At 31.7% G+C, this 23,696-nt stretch overlaps 6 protein-coding genes across 15 annotated transcripts in view; 5 read left to right on the plus strand and 1 right to left on the minus strand.

Moving 5' to 3' along the window:
* Positions 1–431: 431 nt before the first annotated feature.
* LOC123010804 (microsomal glutathione S-transferase 1-like) lies at positions 432–1,343 on the plus strand. Of its 2 annotated transcripts, XM_044407934.1 has the most exons (4): positions 432–545; positions 599–845; positions 903–982; positions 1,032–1,343. In XM_044407934.1, exons 2-4 carry the CDS (start codon positions 711–713, stop codon positions 1,273–1,275), a joined length of 459 nt encoding a protein of 152 aa, XP_044263869.1. In that variant the 5' UTR covers positions 432–545; positions 599–710; the 3' UTR covers positions 1,276–1,343. The 2 variants fall into 2 exon arrangements, with proteins under 2 accessions (XP_044263869.1, XP_044263868.1); XM_044407933.1 differs by having other exon boundaries at positions 476–845.
* A 101-nt stretch (positions 1,344–1,444) lies between these two features.
* Positions 1,445–2,255, plus strand: LOC123010803 (microsomal glutathione S-transferase 1-like). The gene is made up of 2 exons (XM_044407932.1): positions 1,445–1,699; positions 1,811–2,255. The coding sequence occupies exons 1-2, from the start codon at positions 1,547–1,549 to the stop codon at positions 2,144–2,146; spliced, it is 489 nt and encodes a 162-aa protein (XP_044263867.1). The 5' UTR covers positions 1,445–1,546; the 3' UTR covers positions 2,147–2,255.
* Positions 2,256–2,464: 209 nt separating this feature from the next.
* LOC123011888 lies at positions 2,465–9,916 on the plus strand. Its single transcript, XM_044409593.1, has 7 exons — positions 2,465–2,693; positions 2,738–2,817; positions 2,865–3,104; positions 7,074–7,110; positions 8,343–8,510; positions 9,481–9,557; positions 9,604–9,916. Exons 1-7 carry the CDS (start codon positions 2,562–2,564, stop codon positions 9,845–9,847), a joined length of 978 nt encoding a protein of 325 aa, XP_044265528.1. The 5' UTR covers positions 2,465–2,561; the 3' UTR covers positions 9,848–9,916.
* A 1,729-nt stretch (positions 9,917–11,645) lies between these two features.
* Positions 11,646–16,130, plus strand: LOC123011309 (cystathionine beta-synthase). Of its 2 annotated transcripts, none has more exons than XM_044408681.1 (7): positions 11,646–12,097; positions 12,148–12,254; positions 14,595–14,944; positions 14,996–15,368; positions 15,417–15,729; positions 15,774–15,967; positions 16,019–16,130. In XM_044408681.1, exons 1-7 carry the CDS (start codon positions 11,928–11,930, stop codon positions 16,105–16,107), a joined length of 1,596 nt encoding a protein of 531 aa, XP_044264616.1. In that variant the 5' UTR covers positions 11,646–11,927; the 3' UTR covers positions 16,108–16,130. The 2 variants fall into 2 exon arrangements, with proteins under 2 accessions (XP_044264616.1, XP_044264617.1); XM_044408682.1 differs by having other exon boundaries at positions 11,650–12,097; positions 15,780–15,967.
* LOC123011310 (trafficking protein particle complex subunit 6b) lies at positions 15,971–16,761 on the minus strand. Its single transcript, XM_044408683.1, has 3 exons — positions 16,627–16,761; positions 16,517–16,578; positions 15,971–16,467 (listed from the first exon to the last, which is right to left on the minus strand). The coding sequence occupies exons 1-3, from the start codon at positions 16,714–16,716 to the stop codon at positions 16,140–16,142; spliced, it is 480 nt and encodes a 159-aa protein (XP_044264618.1). The 5' UTR covers positions 16,717–16,761; the 3' UTR covers positions 15,971–16,139.
* Positions 16,762–18,354: 1,593 nt separating this feature from the next.
* The window catches only part of LOC123011545, a 62,408-nt gene continuing 57,066 nt past the window's right edge, over positions 18,355–23,696 (plus strand). For 7 of the 8 annotated variants that reach the window (XM_044409032.1, XM_044409031.1, XM_044409028.1 and 4 more), the window contains exon 1: positions 18,355–18,837. The gene's annotated coding sequence lies outside the window, so the exon portion shown is untranslated. The remainder of the gene's footprint in view (positions 18,838–23,696) is intronic. The other variant, XM_044409029.1, reaches the window with a different exon arrangement.

Consider the following 23,696-nt stretch of genomic DNA (forward strand, 5'->3'; position numbering starts at 1 on the left):
TACTTTTGTGAGGTAGTTTGTATTTTTTCATGTTTAATTAGGATCTTTTCATTCAATTTAAAATAAAAACGTGTACTTAGAGAATTTTGCTTTTTAATCCGCCTTCTTTCTTTTCATTTTCATGGACCAACAAGAAACCCCCCCCGAAATAAAATCCTGGTTACGGCCCTGGCACCGATCCTACAAAAACTGAAATCTGACCCTTCGAAAATGTATTTATCTATCATAAACACATAACTAAAAATACCTTGAATCGTGAAAGTTTTATATAAGCGGTATAATGAGTTATTACCACATTTCCACTTCCACTTTTGATTTTATTGCTACATTGCCAAAAAAAACAAAAATTGCCAAAACTGAAATTTTTGCAAAAAAAAACACTCCAGCGAAAGTAAACAATATGAGAAGCCCGAAGACCCAAGCCGGGCATTGCCACCAACCTGTTGCATGTCGTAACTGTTGAAAAATCAGGTCATTTCACCAAATATCTCCCAAACACCACAAAATCTCTTCGACTTCGAGTCAGTGCATTATTTTGATTACTTGTAAGAAAATGGGTCAAAACACATTTCTAATGTTGAAGTTTGCATTTGCTTAGCAAGGTCAGTCGTTTGGGTTCTTTGAACGTGTCGGACGAGCCGGTCTAGAAAGCAGATTTTTTCACTGCTTTCCGTTAGATTTATCAAAGAAATTCAAATCAGTGCAAAAACATGGACGTCCAACAACTCAAAATCTTCATAACAGAAAATCCGGTTTTCCGCAGCTACATGTTCTATACAGCCATATTAACCTTAAAGATGATGTTTATGTCGCTCCTCACCATCAGACAAAGAGTCATGAATAACGTAAGTAGGTACTTTAATCACTGCTTAATCAGAATATAATTAATTAATCAATTGTAGTCGTTTGTAAGTGAAGAAGATGCGATGTATTTAAAAGGGATGGTTTCGCGCACCAATGAACACGTCGAAAGGGTGCGCAGGTAACTTAAGTAACTTGACTCAACTTGAATCACAGTTATTTATTTGTAGGGGACATAGGAATGACATGGAAAATATCTACTTGTTCTTTGTCATCGGATTTGCGTACATTTGGACGGACCCAAGTCCGTTTTTCGCCAACCTTTTATTTTTCATTTTCACTGTTTCAAGAATTATACACACTTGCGTCTACACTGTTATTATAATGCCCCAACCAATCAGAGGACGGGCCTGGTTGATAGGTTTTCTCATCACTGGGTATATGGCAATCAAAACGTTACTCCACTTTTGTTAAAAATTAATTTAAGTTGTACAAAAAAATAAATTTATATTTGGTAGGTTGTTAATAAATTCCAGTTTGAATTTCTTGTTTCATTGACATATAACTCTCTATTTCCGAGTCAAATTAATGGGCTAGACAAGGAAGACCCTCGTAAGGACGTCCGAAACGACAAGGTTGAATAACAAAACCGTTTCAAAGTTGAAAACTGACTTTTCTTGAAACCACTTGCAGTCCGGCGCTCGTGAAGAAGTGTAGTGAAAGTTATTTTAGTAAATTGTCCAAGATGGTGAACACAACAAGTTCAGTAGGGCCCCCCGACTCACTTTTCACTCTTAACAACCCTGCTTTTGGCATTTACTTAATAAGTGCCTGTTTGCTGGTCTTAAAAATGATGGGCATGTCTCTACTCACCATCTATAACAGATTCAAATATAAGGTAAATTTAACACCGGTCTTTATAAAAAAAAAATTCAACCGGTTCGCACGACCTCAGAAATTACAAAACAATCTGCGCAATATTTAATTAGAAAAACACGTTCTGTTTTAGGCTTTTATTTGCCCTGAAGATGCCAAATGGTTACAAGGACAAGTCGTAGTGAACGATACGGTGGAACGGATGAGGAGAGCTCATCAGAACGATTTGGAAAACATTCCAATTTTTCTAGCAGCCGCTTTTGCCTATATTTTCACGCAGCCCCCTGCTTGGCTTGCTTGGGTCTTGTATCTCGGGTTTACCATCCTTAGGGCTCTTCATACCATCGTCTATACTTTAATCGTGCTCCCACAACCCACAAGGGCACTTCTGTGGGTTGCTGGGTTCTTAATTACAGGATATATGGCTGTGCATGCTGCCTTGCATATTTTTATTTATTTAATTATGTAAATTTTTGATAATGTAGTTTTAATAGAACTTGAAAGCAGTCACATTAAATATATTTTTAAGTAGTCAAGTAAAATGTAAAAAATACATTAAATAAATATATATTAACGTTTGTTGACGTTTTATTAATACTGCAAAATTAAAATTACTTAATTACATAATTTAGCAATTTATGCAACCAATTATACACCGCTAGTCGGTGTAGATTTTACAATTTTTTTATTTGTTTATTAAACATTTGTCATCTTATTCCACACAGGGAAGTGTGCAAAATTTATTTCTGCATATTTTAGACAATAATTTCCTCGAAGAATCAATGTCAAACAGTTTAAAATCGTCGACCCTGACTTGTTTGTTATTCACCTTCGTTGAAATTTATCGTCAAATTTTGTTAAATAGATTCTAACATTTTTGCAAAATGGATCCGTATTTGAAATCACTGATACTCGAAAATCCCGTATTTCGCAGTTACTTATTTTACTCTTCTATTCTGGCTTTAAAAATGATGCTGATGACGCTTTTAACAATTAGGCAAAGACTCTTAAATAATGTAAGTACTTTTTTGGTTTAAACATCGAATTAGATTGTTTCTAGGCTTTGGTTTCGGAAGAAGATGCTGTGTTTTTGGGAGGCACTGTTTGTTGGACTAATGCAAAAGTCGAACGAGTTCGAAGGTGAAATTAATGATTTGATTCAATTCAAGTTAATATTTTTGTTTCAGGGGGCATAGAAATGATATGGAAAGTATTTATTTGTTTTTATTGGTCGCTTTTGCGTACATTTGGACTGATCCAGAGCCGGAATGGGCTGATTCTCTTTTTTTAACTTTTACAATAGTTAGGATTTTGCACACTGTTGTTTATACTGTGATAGTTGTGCCACAACCGGCGCGGGGATTGGCGTGGTTAGTGGGTTATCTTATCACAGGATATATGGCGATTAAAATATACATCGCCTTTAAGTAATTGGGCCTAAGGTGTGATAAGATAAGCAATTGTGATTTGTAAACAGATTTTTCAATAAAATAAATAAAACAGTTTACGTAATAATGATTAATAATAACCCAGTTAGGTATTTTTAAACTCCTAAACAATTAGGTACAGGGCCGTCTCGAGCCTTACAGCCGCCAGGATGCAAAGTTCAGAGTGCCGCCCCTGTCGTTTTATAGCTTTTTACAGTTTTAAAGTTACACAAAAAATAACAAAATTGAAATAAAATCAACAAAACCTAACAAAAAATTACAACACATGAAAAAATATGAACCAAAATCAAATTTCCTTGCAAAATCTCCAACAATATTAGTTACATCTAAATCAATTCCATTTTCGATACTAATTATAGCTAACTCTGATAACCCGTGTCTTGGAGTCATACTGGATTTGAAATAATTTTTTTACAATTTTCGTTTGCGATGTTGAAAGTCAGCTTTCTCCCATCAGATAATTGCAATTAAAATACACAATAATAGTAGGTAGAAAAACGTTAGAAAAACAAGGTTTTTAAGAATAAAATATCAATATTTTATGGTTAATTTTAAGCTTTTTTCATAATTTTAATGCATTTTATCATTAAAAAACTAAAAAAACAATCCGAATTAAATAGTGTGTGTTCTATTGTATAATCAGTAAGGCTCGGATTATATGCAAAATGCATATTTGTTATTAAAAGGTATACAAGGTGCGCCAGAACTCGCGCCCCAGAAAAAAATGCCATATAAGGTAAGATACCAGGAACATGAAAAAAATGTTAAAAAAATTTTATCTATAAAAATTTCAATTTATTTCTATTGGAAAAATATTTTTTTTTGCTACAGGCTATTAGAAGAGGAAACAAAGACGCTGTATCGTAAATTGTAACTCTGTTCAATGTTATTTGTGGCTTTTATTGGCAAAATTTTTGTACCTTTACCAAATAATTGTAAAAAAACATATACAAGATCATCAGTATGATTAAATAGACTTAAAAAATGTCAAATGTCAAAAAATAAATGTCAAAATTTTTTGACAGAAAGAATTTTTTTAACATTTTTTTCCATGTTCCTGGTACTTGTCTTACTCGAAATTTTTCTCTGGGGCGCGCGTTCTGACGCACGCTGGATATCAACAAAATTATACATATCTAATGTTTTTTGATTAAAATAAGCCAAATAAAAAATGCATATTTTGGCAACTTCGTGCATATTTTAGGAAATGTTTCATATCTGTGCATATTTTCTTCAAGTCACAAATTTCTGATTAAAAATTTCAAGTTAAAAATTGCGATGTTTAAGAAATGATCCGATTACAAGATATTTTAAAGAGAAAACAACCGGTAATTCGTAAGCCAGACTCAAAAAATTAGTATCCTGCTGAGTGTTTCCATTTTAAATTCGTTTTATACAGGGTAAATATAAAGTATCGAATCAAGTGTTTTTTTTTAATCATTTATTTCCAAAAAATAATAATTAAAATAAATTAAAGTAATATAAAAAATATTTTAATTTGAGAACAAAATTTTGTTTTGTTCTTGAGTTATTCAATTTTTGTTGTCAAAATTTTGATTTTTGATTTTTTATTGTTAAAACTTTTGCATATCGATGCACATTTGGCATATATTAGAGTATATTTCTTAATATCTTGTACATATTTTTGTGAAAATGCGTGCATATACAGGCTGTTCCGTTCTTATTGTTATAAATTTAAACAGGTGATAGTATATTCAATTCTAAGACAAAAGTTTCCTATAAACATGTATCGAAAAATGCTTGGTAAGGGAGCTACACCCCTAAAAGAGGGCTAATGTGTTTTTGCTAATATTTCAGAAACCATTTACCATAATATTACAAAATTTGGTACAGATGATAACCTTTATACACCTAAACGAATTCAAACATCAAATGTCGAAATTTTTAATCAGGGGCGTACGAAACTGGGAGAGTTTAAGGTAAAAAATACCCTATTTATTTTGGCATTAGTTTCTCGGTACTTTCAGCAACAAAATCTTAAGTTCGATAGTTTATCACAGAAAACTCTCTTGTGTCTGTCTATACGACTTAATGTTTTTGAATAAAATTAATTTAAAATGTCTATACGACTTAATGTTTTTGAATAAAATTAATTTAAAATGTATGTTACACACCAATACAACATTCAAATAAATCAGAATTTACAGAATAATAAAAGCAAGAAATTCATACTTTTTAATCAACCTCAACTAATTAACATAACATTACAGTAACAATAATAACATTAATTAAATGAATTTGCCTAAATCTAAAGGAGTTATTCAAAGTGACTACCATGCATAACTAAAAAAACTAGAGCCAAAATAGATAGGGTATTTTTTTACCCTAAACCCCATCAGTTTTGGACGGTCCTGATTAGAAATTTTGACATTTGATGTTTGCATTCGTTTAGGTGTATAAAGATTATCATCTGTACCAAATTTTGTAATTTTATCTTAAATGGTTTCTGAAATATTAGCAAAAACCTATTAGCCCCCTTTCTGAGGGTGTAGCTCCCATACCAAGCATTTTTCGATACATGTTTATAGGAAACTTTTGTCTTAGAATTGAATATCCTATCACCTGTTTAAATTTGTAACAATAAAAACGGAACACCCTGTATATGTGCATATTTTACGAATTTTTCGTGGACATAATCCGAGCCATAATAATCAGTAGTGTTTTCAAAAGAAAAGTACAATTTAATCGACATTTTTGAAGTTTTTGATTACAAATTCACAAATCACAAATTTATTGAAATATTCAACATTTTTTACTCCAAAGAATCAAATATAAACACAAAAATTGTATCTTACTTTTTGTTCTTATGAAATCAACAGTCACTTTCGAATACTATCTATCATTACCCCAACCAACATGAATTGACTGCTACTAAAATAAAGATTTTTGTTTTCAAAAAATTGCAGAAATTAATAAAAAACCATATTATTCACCGGACCTGTGCAAAAGAGGTTGCCGTTCCTTATCGTTTTCTAAGAAAAACTATGTTTCTCAGGATACTAAAATACAACACAATATTTTTTTCTGAACCGAAAAATAAAAACAAAAAATTAATTGTAAGATCGAGAGATCAAAATAAAACGTATGTTTGTGAAATGGCAAATAAAATGACAAATCAAAAGGTAAAATGACATAATCAAAAAGATGATAATTTTAATAACTAAATTTATGTTTCACCTTATACAGTTGGAGACAAAATACTTTGGTCAATGTCACTTGAGTGACACTAAATGGTAAAGCATGCTTTAGGACTGTTAACCTTATTTTTAGCTACTGTCAAGTTGTATGTACATATTTTTGATAGGAAAATATAAAAGCTGTCATTAATTTGAAATTGTCATTCATTTTAACGTTAAAGCTTGAATTACATTAAAGTGTCAGAAAAGTGACGACCAAAGTATTTTGTCTCCAACTGTACCTACGTCGGTAGATATAACTAATTCCAACCCATTTTGCCGTTTTACCTTTCCACTGGTCATTTTATTTGACGTTTCCCGTGCAATTAGTTCTAAAACAGACGTACGTTTTCCGATTCAAAGATGACTCGATTACAAATTATCGACAAATTATCTTGATCTCTCGATATAAAAAAAACATATAGGATGATTCTTAAATAGATCGACAAAAATTTAGCCGTGGTACATAATAGCAAATGAGTACATGCTGGAAAAAATAGTAAAAAATTCTTTGTTTAACCGTTTTCGAAATAAAATTTATTAAAGTTATGTTCGAGGTAAAGCGTACGCCACTGATATGTTTGTAAATAGGTAGTGGAAACCATGTATTAATTTGATGAATAGGGGGTTTTACTTCTAAAACATAACGTAAAATGGTACAGATCGTCTCCATTTATCCTTGGGAAGCTGTGGTAAAATTTTGGCCATCTATTTAAGAATCACCCTGTATATTTAATAGTTCAGATTGCAGCCCCAAAATTGTGCCACCCGGGTGCCGTGGACCCCTTGTAACCCCGCTTAAGATGGCCTATTCCTGATTAGGTATTAAAGAGAATTTGCAAAAAAAATCGGTAAACAGGGACAACGAGGGAGTTCCGTTTTTATTGTTACAAACTTAAACAGGTCATAGAGTATTCAATTTTAAGACATAAGTTTCCTATGAACATGTATCAAAAAATGTTACGTAAGCGAGCTGCACCCCCTGAAAGAAATGAGTTTTTAATGGGGTTTTCCCACTATTGCAGAATAGATAAAATTACAAAAGTTGGTACAGCTGATTACTTTTAAACACCTGAACGAATTTAAAGATCAGTTGTCGAAATTTTTAATCACGCCTTTCTTAAATGGTAAGACAAATTATAAACTGATTTTACTCAAAAACGGTAAGTTTTATCGAAAAAAAACGCAAGAGACCTCTTCTTGTGAAAAACTATGAAATTTAGGATTTTGTAGCTGAAACTGGCAAAAACGAACCGCCAAAATAGTTAGGGTACTTTTTACCTTAAATCCCCCAGTTTAGGACGCCCCTGAGTAAAAATTTCGACATTTTATCTTTGAATTCATTTGGGTGTATAAAGGTTATCAGTTGTACCAAATTTTGTAATTTTATCCACGATGGTTTCTGAAATATTGGAAAAAATCTATTAATAAATGCACTCCTTTCAGGAGATGTGGCTCCCTTATATAAATTTTTTCGATATGTGTTTATAGAAAAGTTTTATCTTAAAATTGAATATTCTATCACCTGGTAAATTCGTAACAATAAAAATGGAACACCCTGTATCATTGACAATTTACATTTGCAAATTTAATTATTTATGTAATGCCATTTTATGAGAAACACATTTCTAGGGGCATTTTTAGGAGTCATCTTGTCCATCTTGGACTTTGGATTCCACATTCCAGCTTTTATTTGTGATTTGTGGAATCCTTTAGAGATTAAGATAGACAACACAATATACACAACCGGAAAAATATATTACAATTTTGATTTATTTTTGCAACTGAAATGATTTTTTACTACCATTTAATAAATTCTTGAAATAAATTTTTCAAATAATATTAAAAATTTAGTCTCATTGTTAAAAATCCACTTTAATTCACACATTTCTAGGTTATGTACCAACAAAAGTTAATAGTTAAACAAAGTTATGCTTGTCACGGTCATATCGTTCCTTGAGTTTTATTGTGATAAATCATTAGTCGACTAAAGCAATCAGCCAGAAGCGGTACACTTTAGAAAAAATCATTTCAATTTTTAATTTTGAAAAAAATGGCCCAAGTTACCGATTTCCAATCACTTCTCGAATCCCCTGCGTTTCGAGCTTATTTATTTTATTCGGCTATTTTGGTGGTTAAAATGATGATTATGTCCCCAATGACCGGCATGATGAGATTCAGATATAAGGTATGTAGAATTTTTTTGTCACTGATGGGGGTGGTAGATTTTCACAATTGAATCTGCTATTAACCCTAAGGAAAAAAAAACTTGTTTTCACCCTTATACATCTCCAAAAAAAAAAATGATAATTCGAGTAAATCGGGACCGATTTTTCCTGTTTATTACAAACACTGTAAAGTACAAGGTTTTCCACTTTACACCGTATCTATTTTTCACTGTTGAACAATTTTACAAGCTTCCTATTCATGTTATTTTAATCTCTCTACCGCTTTTAGAAAAATAAGCAACTTTTGTTTACTGTCATTTTTATTGCCAATTTTATTCCTGTCATTAAATATGAGTCGTTCTCTGTGGGCATATTTCCTCTTTTTTTTGGTATTCTTATTCGGTCATGCAAATTGTTTACCAAATAAAACATTTGTGGCCAATGCGCCGGCTCAAAATTTCGAAAAATTGTCCGAATTTCCGAAAGTTTTAAACTGGACTGAGCTAATCCAACAATTTTTCAACATCAATGAGGATGAAAGGAGAAATTTTACATTTGAAGAAGATAATGGGCATATGACAACTGCAGCACTTAAGTGGAGAATGGGGGAAAATAGTGTTGCACAAGACAAAACACTTGATGGAAATAACACCAGTTTGTTCACAAGAATCATCGATCGTCAAGATCATAAAAATAAAGCACAGAGATTGGAAAATGATGATTTTACTATCATTTTCCTTGCTGCTGTCTTAATTGCTGTAAAAGTGTTATTGTAATATGATGATTGCACAAATTTTTGTATAATAAAACTGCATGTAACGTAATTAATACTATGAACTGTTACATGTTTCTTATTTTTGTTTATCACCATGAGTTGGTATTTTCAGTCGCTATTTATAATCGAAGTGATAAAAATAGAGATTATTTCGAGTGACATTGGAAATGAGTCGATCATTTTTCAATTTGAAACTAATTTATCTCAATTTCTAGGCCTTTGCTAACCCTGAAGACGGCGCCAGCCTCAAAGTCAAGCCCCGCACGGACGATAATGTCGAGAGAGTCAGAAGGTAACAAAAACACAGTCACCATTCCCAATTCATTCTGTTTTTCCAGGGCACATTTAAATGATTTGGAAAACATCAGTTTATTTTTCGTTATCGGTTTTATTTATGTTTTGACAAATCCAGCAGTGGCATGGGCAACTCTTCTTTTCCGGGTCTACACCGCTGCTAGATTTATGCACACCTTGGTTTATGCAATTTTTGTTGTGCCACAACCGGCGAGAGCCCTCGCTTGGGTCACTGGGTTTATTATTACGGGATACATGGCTCTGACATCAATAGTACATTTCATGTAAACATAAGATTAACATCGAGCACCTACTTGTTGTATTTACAAATTTAAATAAAGTTTTTTGAACCCAAAATTGACGTTTTGGTTTTATTCGCCACCGCCGAGTGTATGTATTGTTGGTTGTATAAACTATATTTGTAAGAATATGTAGAAGTCATAGAAACCAAGAAGGATATCGATGGAAGGGATGCGCAGAGACGAAAACTGGTCGCGGACGAATCCATTCGTAAATATAGGGGAGTTCTGAAATCAGCTGAGAGTAGTGGCGTGTATTCGCACTTATTTATTTGCACAAAACAAATAATCCATACCTATACTGTAATGAAAATATTTTCATTTTATTACTAAATAACATTTTTAAGGCATTTGTTGTTTTATAAACTGCAATACTCAGTAACCATTTGAGAAAGTTATTAGAAATTGTTCAACAAGGTTCAAATTATTACTAAATTCTTACATCTTATTGACTAGGCATGAAAACAAAACATCAGTAAAAAATGTTTAATATACCTACTTATTAACAGGGGCATCTTATAAATGTTAACTTTGAAAAATTAATTAAATTAATTATGATACAATGTAAGACACGCTTTATTGTCATTATGATTGACGTTTGAAACTAAAATTTGAAAGTTCAATTAGTTGAAATTTATTTTTGGCGTCGATTTTCCGTAACAATAATGCCAGCAATACGTGTTTTTATCTAAGATCAATAAATTATTTTGATTTTTTGTCATTTTTTCTCTCGCTCTCAGTATAAAAATTACAAAATATCAGTCGAATGACAAATCATCCAAAATTCCGTGTCCGCCAGTCTATGTTTATATTTTTAATAAACGAAAATATTTGTTACTTTTTGTTCGTCTTATTTATACAGAAATTAATATCACCGTATATTTGGAATAATCGTGGAGCATCGTATGAATTTTTTATATTTCATATCTCAGTCAATGAATATACGAAAAAAATGCAACTCTACAATTCCCTTTTTATCATAGAATGGTTCTGTGTTACGCCACTGCTCAAGTTTCCCCACCACACCTAGTACGCATTGGCTCCGCCTATCGATATCCTTCTTGGTTTCTATGAGGTCTAATATACTCTTTTTCATATTAATGTGCATCAAGTAGGTTGTACAAGTCTAAATGAATCTTTAATAAAGGCCAATTTACACTATATCATTTAGAACAAATTTAATCACATTAATAATGACAAAAATCTTTATGTTTGCTATTAGTTTTAATTATTTTTTGTTACATGGGGTACACATTATTTATTTGAAAAAATAATTTTTAGGGAAGATTGAGTTTAGGATTATTTTAATTTTCGCATGGTTGCCACCTTAAAATGATCCCTTTCGACGACTACAGATTTGTCAACAAGAAATTACCACCTAGGATTTTTACATTTTTCATGTTGTTTGTAACTAGAATTTTCAGAAGTAGTTTTGTAAGCCTAAGGTTGGTTACCCCTTGTTGTTGTCGGTTGACGTTTTCTGTCAACCTGCTGCCAACTATCATTATGCATACAAGGCTGACACTAGTTACGATATCTTTTATTTGTCACCAGAAACCAACCTAACCAAATTATTCAAAAATATCCCTAAATCCTAGGGAGTAATTTCTTGTTGGTACGACACTACTTCGATGCACATTAATATGAAAACGAGTATATGTAATTTTTGACCTCATTCCTAATCTCTGCATAAATAAAACTTTATGCAATAGTTTATAGATCATACGTTTTATTTTTATAATCATTTAAATTTACTCAATAAATTTCGATAACGATTCTTCCACTCCGAACCGATTGTTGTTTTTGATTGAAAAATAATTTGGCAATCTCTGACCTTGATTAAAGAATATCAACAGATATAAAACGAAGAGATGGAATACCAAATTTCTTCTACTTCTGTGTCCACCACCAACAGGTGCAAATTGTCGGCCAGTAAAATATTCGACCCAATTGCCCCTCAAGTGATCAACTATTCACGCGTGCGGCTGTAATTCCCACTAACCACAACCAATAAATAATCACTTGGATACAAGTTTTAACCTCAACCTGTGTTACAAGAGCAGCAAACAATGGCTGGAGTCATCAATGGAAAAGGACAAAAACCAGTTCAGTGTAAAAAAACCGGTTTAAAATTCATCTCGAATCTCAATGTGAATTTTGCAACCCCCGATCAGCCACCCAAGTGTACGTGGCATAAAGGCGTTGACCCAGATTCAACCCCACATCGAAGGACAGAATGGTATTGTGGTTCGCTTCTCTTACGGATTTAATACAATTATTTTTCTATAGGAGAACCCAGGAGAAAATTTATTCTGATGTTACCAAAGCAGTGGGGAATACACCCCTCGTGAGGCTCAACAAGATCACCAAGACCTATGGCCTGGAGTGTGAAATACGTAAGTAATTAATATAAATAAACTAGATGTAACTTCTCATATTTTTGCAAAACTCGAAAAATAACCCTTTAAAGATTTAGGTCATAGGAGGCTTTTTGTGTCATAACCAATGTCAAATTAACTATAATCGTTTTCATATTAATGTGCATCGAAAGGGATCACTTTAAGGTGGCAACCATGCTAAAATTCAAACAATCCTAAACTCAATCTTACCCAAAAATTATTTTTTCAAATAAATGTGTACCCCATGTAGCAAACAATGACTAAAATTAACAACGTGATTAACATACACTGGCGGACACGGAATTTTGGACGATTTGTCATTCCAGTGACATAAAAATGTAAAACGGGCCTTAGGCAACTAACCTCACTTTCAGTTTTTGTAATTTTTATCCTGATAGCTAGAGAAAAAATGACAACAAATCAAAATAATTTATTGATCTTATATAAAAACACGTATTGCTGGCATTATTGTTTCCGAAAATCGACGCCAAACAACTAAAACTTTCAAATTTTAGTTTCAAACGTCAATCATAATGACAATAAAGCGTGACTTACATTGACATTTTTTGAACTGACAAATTTGATGTCCAAAATTCCGTGTCCGCCAGTGTAGGGTAACAAACATAAAGATTTTTGTCATTATTGATGTGATTAAATTTGTTCTGAATGACATTAATGACACTTTTTGTGTAAATCGGCCTTTAAAGTAGATATTCATTTAGACCATTAATATGAAAAGAAGTATAGACATTATAACTTTTAACTACCAACTAACACTACCCTATAAAAATGTAATTGTCGTAGGCTAATTGTACAGTTGCGGAATTAAAATTTGGGGCAGTATTGTCATTTTCATAATGTATAATGTAAACTGTAAAACAACCTTTACATTAATCACCTCATTTTTTACTCTTGTCATTTTGACTTACCTATTTACTTTCAAAAATAGCGTCACCAACATAGAAGTTTAATTGTCAAATGTCACTCATGATGACAGAAAGAGGTAGTTTACACTGAACTTTTTAAAGTTAATCTGTGACTCAATCGTATTATAAATGAACCATACGTACAGTTGGAGACAAAATACTTTGTTCGTCACTTTTCTGACACTTTAATGTAATTCAAGCTATACTCCTGTTTATATTAATATGCATCAAGTAGGTTGTAGAAGTCTAAATGAATCTTTACTTTAATGGCCGATTTACACAAAAAGTGTCATTATTGTCATTCAGAACAAATTTAATCAATCACATCAATAATGACAAAAATCTTTATGTTTGCTATCCTATGTTAATTACGTTGGTAATTTTAAATATTTTTAAACATTTATATGAAAAAAATAATTTTTAGGGAAGATTGAGGTTAGGATTGTTTGAATTTTCGCATGGTTGCCACCTTAAAATGATCCCTTTCATCGACTACTTCGATGCACATTAAGTAATATGAAAACGAGTATGTATAAGTTAAAATGAATGACAATTTCAAATTAATGACAGCTGTTATATTTTCCTATCAAAAATATGTACATACAACTTGTCAACTATGATTGACAGTAGCTAAAAGTAAGGTTAACAGTTCCTAAAGCATGCTTTAATTAGTTAATAATTAATTTAATGTCACTCAAGTGACATTGACGACCAAAGTATTTTGTCTCCAACTGTACTTTATAATAAGACGAAAACTTATTAGGCTTTTTATAATACGCCTAAAATTTTCCGTCATATTGTAAAATGACTAGACGTTTTATAAAACGACTGAATTTACAATTAGCCTACGACATAACAATTTAATAGAAATACCAAATTTGGCATTGGTTATGTTATTTCATGGCACACTACAACTCTTACAATAATATTAGTAGTACCTAGTATAAATGATCACAATCATAGGTATCACAAAATAACTGAGATTTTAAATAAATGAGAAAGGTTTTTATGTACGATTTCGATAAACGCAATGACTGAAATGGATTTTCACGTTATATTTAGATTCTGGGATTAAGAATTACGTCATTTTTGGCATTGAATAAGTTACACTGTAACTTATTCAATGTTTTTGGTCATAAGTGCTCTATATTTTAAAATTAGAATCCACGTCAATTTGTTATTGTAATTATTTGCAATTTTTTTCGTAATAACAATAGCAAAAATTAAAATTTCAAATAAATAACAAGTAGGTGAATAACATTGAAGGAAAATCTGTGAATTCATGAAATCATTTTATCAACACACTTATGTAATAAAGGAAACTACGTTATCTAATCTATTTAATTCTTATTTTCGCCATGTTATTGTGTTTTGATTTCACTCGAACGACTTTGATTATCAATATTTTTAGTTGCGAAATGCGAATATTTCAATCCCGGAGGGTCGGTCAAAGACCGAATTGGTTTCCGAATGATCGAAGATGCCGAAGAAGCGGGAATTTTGAAACCGGGTTCGACCATAATTGAACCAACTTCCGGTAACACCGGAATTGGACTTGCCCTTGGAGCGGCAGTCAAAGGCTACAGATGCATTATAGTCATGTCGGAGAAAATGTCAAACGAAAAAGTCGACGTTTTGAAAGCATTAGGAGCCGAAATTGTCCGAACACCAATCACGGCTGATTCTAATTCGCCAGAAGGGCTTTTCGGAGTGAGTCACAGGCTAAAGAAGGAAATTCCCAATTCGATTATTTTGGATCAGGTAACTTAATTAGTCATTCATTTATGATTGTAATTTGTTTTGTGACAATAGTACAGCAATCCGGGGAACCCCTTGGCGCATTATGACACCACGGCGGAGGAAATTCTGGACCAATGCGGTGGAAAAGTCGATATGATCGTTGTGGGGACTGGCACGGGGGGTACTATCACAGGGATTGGCAAAAAATTCAAGGAGGCGTCCCCCAGCACAATCATTGTGGGGGCAGACCCCGTGGGGTCGATTTTAGCTCAACCAGAGGAGCTCAACCAAACTGATTCTGATTTTTACGAGGTTGAGGGGATAGGCTACGATTTTATTCCCACGGGATTTGATCGCTCTGTTGTCGATCATTGGGTCAAAGTGAACGATCAAGAAGCACTTCCCATGGCCCGAAAATTGATCAAAGAGGAAGGGTTGTTGTGCGGTACTTTTTTTTCATTGTTTTGGTGGAATTTGACTGGATTTTTTACAGGTGGCAGTGCTGGTGCTGTGGTAGCAGCGGCAGTAAAAGCAGGTCGGGATTTGAAAAAGGGACAAAGAATCGTTGTTATCATCCCTGATAGTATCAGGAATTACATCACAAAGTTTGTTTCGGACCACTGGATGGAATCTAAAGGTTTTAAAGAGTGTGAAAATCCAAATAATCACTGGTGGTGGGACCAGAGTGTTGCTAACTTCACGCTAGAACCGCTTATAACTGCAACTTCAAGTATGACATGTGAGAGGATTATGCACGTTATGAAAAAACAAGGGATCGATCAGGTGCCTATTGTTGATAAAAATGGGCAAGTTTTCTTGATAAGGTCAAGATTCAAAAATATTTGATCAGTTTTAGGGGAATTTTAAGTATGGTCACAATGCAGAAAATACTAAATGTCTTGATCAGCGGAAATGTTAAACCGAGTGACTCAATTGACAAAGCTTCCGTTACGGTGTTTCCTAAAGTTTTCAAAAATACGAGTTTGGGTCTTGTCTCTAGAGTTTTAGAGCGTGAAAACTACGTTCTAGTTTTAGAAAAACAAAGTATTGTTTATATTAATTTTAAATGTAATTTACTGATAAATATATTTTCAGATACTGGACAATCAACAATTGAAAAACCCGTTGGAATTATTACAGCAGTTGATCTCTTACATTACATTTCTTCGAATACACCCAAATAAAAAATAAAAGAATTCCATTTTAATAAACTTTTTTATGTCCTTTGAACCTGTATGTGGAATTTACACGACGGCATGTTTAATACTTCAGAAGTAACAAGACTTGCAATTCCTAAATTTGCAAGACTGCCTCTGATAACCCCACAAGTAAATGCAGCAAATCTGGGAGCTACTTCTAAATATTGTTTTCCATTTGATAACTTTGTGAGAAATCGAAAACTGTTATCTTGCAACACGTAAACACCTTGATGGTTTGTCCTTAAATTATCAATTTGTTTCTTATAAATCGCTGACCAGAAATCAGTACAAATGAATTTCATTGTGTCTAGTTCGTCTTTAAAACGTGGCATTTCTTTCGTCAACCTATAAAATATTACAATTGGATTTTGAAACGATAAACAATGTGGAACACCTTTCTATTATCCTGTACCCAGTAGAAAACCCCATGTACTCAATTGTGGACAAATCTTCATCCTAGAAACACCGCATTATTACATTTGACACAAAAGTAGACACATTTACCTTTCCCTCTGTATTTTGATCTTCATTTCGGCTCACGAAGTAATTAATTACTTCAGAATGTAAAAATTCAAAAACTGCATCATCTGACATTTTTAGGTTAGAATATTGTTTGACATTTGTCAGAAACGTCACCAATGTTGCCAAGTGTGTGTGGTGAAACTGTAACAGATCTGGTGATTTTCATGTTAGTCTGGTGATTTTGTGAAAAATTCTAATTGGTGGTTTTTTGGAAATGAAAAAAAACTGTTTTTCGAGCATTTTCCACGTTTTCAACCAGAAACTTGATTATTTCGTCAAATAAAAATAAAAACAAAAAAGAATTTAAAAGTTTTGTTGAAGCAGGCAATAAATTACAAAATTAGATCGAAATTGATATAATTTGTTTCTCTGGACTTACTTCGTTTTTGAACCAGAGGCTCATTATTTTGCAAAATCTTGTCCAAACACGCTTAAAAATTACAAAAACAAATTATACTGATGTTATTTTGATTCCTTCACTTGATTTAACTAATTTTTGAGCACAATTAAAACAAAAATAAGCCGAGAATGTGTTTAAGCACGTTTTTCTATTACAGTCTAAGGTTTTTTGCAAGATTTCGCTAAAACGAACTGAAAAATTAACATATTAAGTTAAAAATTACATTAATTTTGTATTTATTGAAAGGTTTAGCACGTTTTTCAGCTAGAAACGCAATCATTTCGTTAAAAACAAACCAAAGAACACACAATGAGGTCAAAAATAATATAATTTTTTTTTTCAAAAGTTAAAGCAGATTTTTAAGCTGAAAGCTATTAATTTTTTAGCAAGAGTTTGCCACAGCGTGTCCAAAATTATTACAATGTTATAAGAAAATGATTATATTGTGATATTTTTACTTAACTCTTAGCCTTTAACTTGATTATTTCCTGAAATTTCCTCGAAGAAAAAATAATCGAAAACCACCAAACAGAGTCGAAAATGATAAGTCGAATGCTTTTTCGGTTAGAAACACAATTATTTTGCAAAACAAGCCACAAATTTAACAAAATAGTCTAAAAAACGGCGTTTTTTGATTTTTTTGAAAGATGAAAACACAAAAAGTTCGAAATATTGCATTGAAACATGCTAAACAATTACAAAATCCAAATTGATATTATGTTTTAGCTTGTTAGCTCGACTCTAGACTTAGTTCGGTTTTGACCCAGAGTCTCATTCATTTTGCAAAATCTTGTCCAAACACGCCTAAAATCAGAAAAAGAATTGATACCTATGTTTGTCTCACTGGATTTAACTGATTTTTGAGCTAAATAAGTCGAGAAAACACAAAATTTGGCCGAAAATGCTTTTAAGCACGTTTTTGTAATAAATTAAAGGTTTTTCGCTAGAATTCGCTAAAACAAACAAATAATCAAGAAATTAAGTCTAAAATTACATTATTTTTGTATTTTTCAAGCATTTCAGCACTTTTTTCAGCTAGAAAAAAACCTAATTATTCCGCAAAATTTTGTTGACTTCAAGCCGAATTAGGCCGAAAAGCATGTCATTTTTTCTTTTTTTTTTTCAAGAGTTTAAGCAGATTTTTGAGCTGAAAGCTGCGTTTTTTTGCGAGATTTTGCCAAATTACAAATCGTAATCTGGTGATTTGGCAAAACTTTTCAACTCGGATCTGGTGAATTTTATGTTTTTGATCTGGCAACACTGAACGTCACTTTTAAATTAAAAAAAACATCTCGTGTGCAATCTGTGTCGCGTGTGCATACGAGAGGTAAAGAAGCCGATATCATTTTCCATTGTGTATTTCGAGATTTTTGCCAAAATCGAGTGTGAATACGGACGAGTCGGTAGAATTCCTGTGATTTGTGAGTTAAATAGTGTAGCTATTGCTGTTAGACTTTGTTATACCATTGCATGTGCATTGTTTGAGGTTAAGTTGTCACTAACATGAGCTTATCTGATGAATTCGCTGAAATTCTTAGCCGAATCAACGAACAAAGAGGTGTAGGTGTAGATGTTGGCCCCCAGGATGAACGCAGAAGAATCATAAAAGGGCTTCGAAACTTTCTCGCAGAGGCTGCTTTTGAGGTGAAATTCACCACATGCCCTCGAAGCTAAGGCCAATTGTCGGGGAGGATGAAGAAGAAGAAATGTGGAATATATCAGGATATGAATTACTACTAGTAAGTCCCCTTCAGCACACAACACTTTCATAAGGATTTTGCCCTGTTTTAAAGGTATGTATAAAAAGCAATTATTTTAAGGATTTTACTTTTTAAGATAGGTATATGTATTTAAAAAAGTAGCATTTTTCAAGGATTTTGCTCTGTTTTTAAAGGTATATTTAAAAAGTAACATTTTCTAAGATTTTGACCTGTTTTTAGAGTATATTAAAATCGTTAAAATTCGCTTTTAATTAGTTTGTTATACAGCGTGCGCCAGAACTCGCGCCCCAGAGAAAAATGTCAAGTACCAGCGGCAATAGATGCAGCCTAAGAAGTAATTTTGCTTGCATAAGACAGTTATTAGACTCTTAAATCCACTAATCCCATTAGAAATATATAGGAACTCTAACCCACAACTTTAAAAAATAGCTGGTCTACTCTAACTGTCATGTGGGTGACATAACCTGCAAGTTTTCAGTATTTTTCTCGCATAAGAGGTTGTACCATTGAAGTCAAAATATACTGGTACAGTGTGTTGCTGTAGACACTTCTAAAATTCAAATTTTGATTTAGACACTATTTTTGTATGTAAGTCGGATTTGTCATAATTTTCGAGTAAAGGTTAAGTATTTGTCATGGTAATGTCAAATATGTCATATGATTCTTAAATAGGCATTAAATCGGTTCTTCGAAACAAGTTTTACGAATAAAATGATAAATTTATGACTTTGTGATAGACTGCGTTGTCTGACAACTTTGAAGAATTTTTAAGATTATAGACGAATAAAACAAACAAAGTAAAAAAAAATGCCCACATTTTCTACTTAATCTATAACACAACAAAGACTTCAAAATACAGAGCAATTACTTTAATTTTAACTGAAAAGACAAACGAAGATTGATTTATTTTATTAGAAAATATTTCAATTTTTAAAGCGTTAGGATCGATTTCAGTACTTCGTCATTTCTCCATTTTTTTTATTACGTTTTGTAAACGTTGCAGCATTGATTGAACTAATTTTCTCGTTAATTCAGGAGTAATCTGCTCCCAGGTTTCGACAATTTTCTGTCGCAGTTCCATTTCATTTTGTGTGCTTTCATAGTATTAACCATTGTACCCCAAATATTTTCTATCGGGTTTAAGTCAGGGTTTTTGGACGGCCAAGGCAAGACATTAATTTCTTCGTTTTCTAAATATTCATTAACGATTCTTGTCCGATGAACTGGACACTTGTCCTTTAATTTTAAAATAATTACAATAATGTTATGACAAAAACTTAAGTTGTTACATGCTGAAATGTTAAATTTTCCTCAAAAACTGGCAGAACATACATTCCTCCAAAACTCGACGATAAACTACGCCGTAGTTACTACGGCATTAACCCTCCCAAGTAACACAATTTATTATATTATTATTTTTTATGCGCTTATAAAGTAAATTATTAAAACTAAAAGACACATAATTCAACTATAAAAGCATTACTATAACACTTACAGAACAATTTTGTGGCTAAAAAAGGCGCAGTTTATACCGCTATTTTGTTGTATAGAAGTCGCTTATTTTATCTTAAACAGTACATTTTTAAAATGCTGTAATGTCGTGCCTCTAGTAACTATACAGTAACTTCTGCAGCAGTTATAAAGTAGTGTGGTTCTGTGTTCTGTAAAAGTTGATAAATGGTGTTAAAGATGCTAATATGAATGCTGAATAAAAATAATTGCTGTTTAGTGATGGTAGTGAGAATACTTTACAAAGTTATTTGGTGTAAATATTGATATACCAGGTGAATAAAAAGTATGGAACCAAACGTTTTTTGCTTAAACTATTTATTTTTTGAAAACTAATTGATGAGTGATAAAGTACTATAAAAATGTGATGATTTAATAAGAATAAAATTTTTCGAAATTTCCTTTTGTTTTTGAGTTCTACAAAAAAAAAAAAAATTTTAAATGGCAACCCACTATAAAGTCATTTTTCTCATAAAAGCTATACTCTAAGGATTATAACTATCTGCTTTATATTTAATTTTTTCAAAATTTTTTTTTACATAAATTGCATTTTTGACAAAAAAACATCGCATAACTTAAAAACAAAACAAAATTTCGTTCTGTAAATACGATCACATTTTTTATATTACTTTAATTTATATTAATTATTATTTTCTGGAGGCAAATGATTAAAAATAAAACCGCTTGGTTCCATACTTTATATTCACCCTGTATAATAAAAAATTGCTATATATGAGATCTATAGATGTACACTTAGTGGTGAATTTATTTCAAGTTCAATATGCCTGTGTGTTACACTGGCAACTACAAAACTCTATATTGTAGTTACTAGGTATGATTTAGAAATTGTTGTTTTTCGAGTGCACCTAAACATTAGAATACATGCCACCTCCACTTTACTGATGAAATAGTAAATTGTGCTCTTACAAAATAAATGCGCCATAACAATTTTGGAAAAATTTTTTTTTTGTTAAATTGTTGTAAAAATATTTCGTTGAAAAATATTTAGTACTTTAAAATTTCTTATTTACATATTTTCAATAACTTAAATATGTTAAGTTCTTTTTGATATTTGTACTTTAATATTAAAATTTACAAAAAAAATGAACAGATTCTTTAATCATACAAAATGGCGGAAGATGTGAATAATAAAACATACTTTTAAAGATGGCTGTAGGCCAAGAATCACTCGATACTTTTTTAAAACGTTTATAATACTTAAGTTTTTCAATTAAACACTTTTTATAAAGTATATTTATAGAAGTGACGAATAAAACATAGTCGCTAAAAGTGTTAAAACACTTTAGAAAAACGCTTATAACGCCAAATAATACAACTCGACAACCGCAGATTGACGTTTTACAGTTGTCTTTGTTACCGTCTGATATAAATTACTTATATAGCTGATAGTTTTATATGAGACGTACGTAAAACAGTTTTACTGTAGAAATGGCGCATTAATAAAACTAATTTATAAAATTATTGTATACAAGTTTTTTACACTTATAGATAGCTAATGCTATAGCCAAACTCCTTTTGATCATAATTAAATCTGTAATAAAACAAGTTGGTAATACATACATTAGTTATAAAATAGCAATAAAGCTGATTTGTTTTTTAAAAGATTAAATGTGCTACTTGGGCTGTAAGCGGCAGGACCAGTTTAAATAAAAGGAAAATTATGAAGTTTGTAAGAATGATTCAAGTTACATTAGAATCGCATTTTAGGTGTTAGTAATTGATATTTGTTATTAGAAAACGTACACTCAGAAAAGTTGAAAATGACGTGTCCATAAACCGACCCTCATTATTTGGGTCCTCCTACCTAACCGCAGTTATAAACCATCTGTGAGGAGAAAGTAATAAAAATGCTTTTGCATTTAGCCTCAACATTTCTTTTATGTAAATCTTGTCATTAATATAGTTATAATAATTAAACGTTTTAATTAGTGTGTTTATACGGTGTGTTATACTGAAACGAGTAAATTTGTAATTTTAAAACGTCATTATTCTGTCTCGTAATTTTTTTCTTGATTTTGGGATTTTTCTCTGCTTTTTAAGTCCCACCGTAATGGCGGTTTTATTTTCTTTGATGTACTTTGATAATGTAACCATAAGGTCACTTTGCCTATTTACGAAATGTTTAAAGTTTATTCAAAAAAAATACGAAATATATTATTATTGGTTGGAATTCTTCTCTGTCTTCCTTATTTGTTATGTCATTCTTTGTCCAATTATAAAATTAAAATTGAATTTTTATTTTGTATTTTTGGCTCTTGCAGGTATCTTGAGTTTTCCTTTTTATTTGGGTGGTGGTATAAGCAGATTCTTCGTCCTCCTATGAGGATTATGTTGTTTCTTCTGGATAATCTGTCTCAGATATCTTCTTCTGTTTTATCTGCTAAACAACTCTTTTTTGAATCAATTTCTTAAACCAAAACTCTAGCAAAAATAAAATTTTGGTCGTTTTCGTCTGTTTCACTGTCGGAATAATCATATAAGTCTGAATCAGATATTTTTTCAGGAGGTGGACGAAATTTATCCCGCTTCAATAATTCTTGATGAAAAAAAATTCATAATCTGATTAAAAAATAAGTACTTTAGAGGCAGTGCAACCATATGGTTACGTATAAATTTAATTGCAAAAAACATCAAACTATTTCTAGATTGAACTAAACTAAGTTACTAGAACTATCATTCTATTCATAATAAATAATAATAAAGGTCTTTATTTCGTAAGTAATATGTACATGCGAAGTCTAGCCAATAGGCTATTCAACTTAACCTAAGTACACATAAAACTAAATCAAAATGCATACAAGAGGAAAAAGTAATGACAGTGAAAGAGAGAGTACATAATCGAAAAATAATAAGGTAATTTTAACACTAATAATTTTTTTGTACAGCGGAGTAGAAATTTTTTACAAAAGCACGAAATTTGCTCACCGAAAATGACTTTATTTCTTTTGGCAGCTTATTATAAAGAATGATCGCATTATATGTAAAACATCTCCGCGACAAGGCAGTATGGAATCTTGGTAAGGCCAACAGTGTAGAGGTGTGACGTAAATTTAAGGGTTCCACATGAAGACTTTTTCTGAACACAAGTTTTTCTCTTAAGTAATTTGGAGATGACGTCAGTAAAACTTTGTGAGTACATACAGAAATATGATATTTAAATAAAGTGGTCATTTTCAGCCAGCCAAGCTCATTTATTTTATTTGAAATCCTATCATATTTACGAAGACCAAATGCAAATCTACAAGACGTATTTTGAATTTTTTGGAGACGGTTACAACTAGAAATATCCAGACATGGAAAATACACAGTTAAACAATAATTTAAAACAGAAAGTAGAAAAGCTTCAACAAGGTTTTTACGTTGTTTAAAATTAATTATATTTATATTTGAATAAAGTAATC

Source organism: Tribolium madens, unplaced genomic scaffold (assembly GCF_015345945.1).
Source record: "Tribolium madens isolate multiple individuals breed KSU strain unplaced genomic scaffold, Tmad_KSU_1.1 Scaffold_91;HRSCAF=231;Tcas5.2_LG7, whole genome shotgun sequence".
In the NCBI taxonomy this organism is placed as follows: Eukaryota; Metazoa; Arthropoda; class Insecta; order Coleoptera; family Tenebrionidae; genus Tribolium; species Tribolium madens.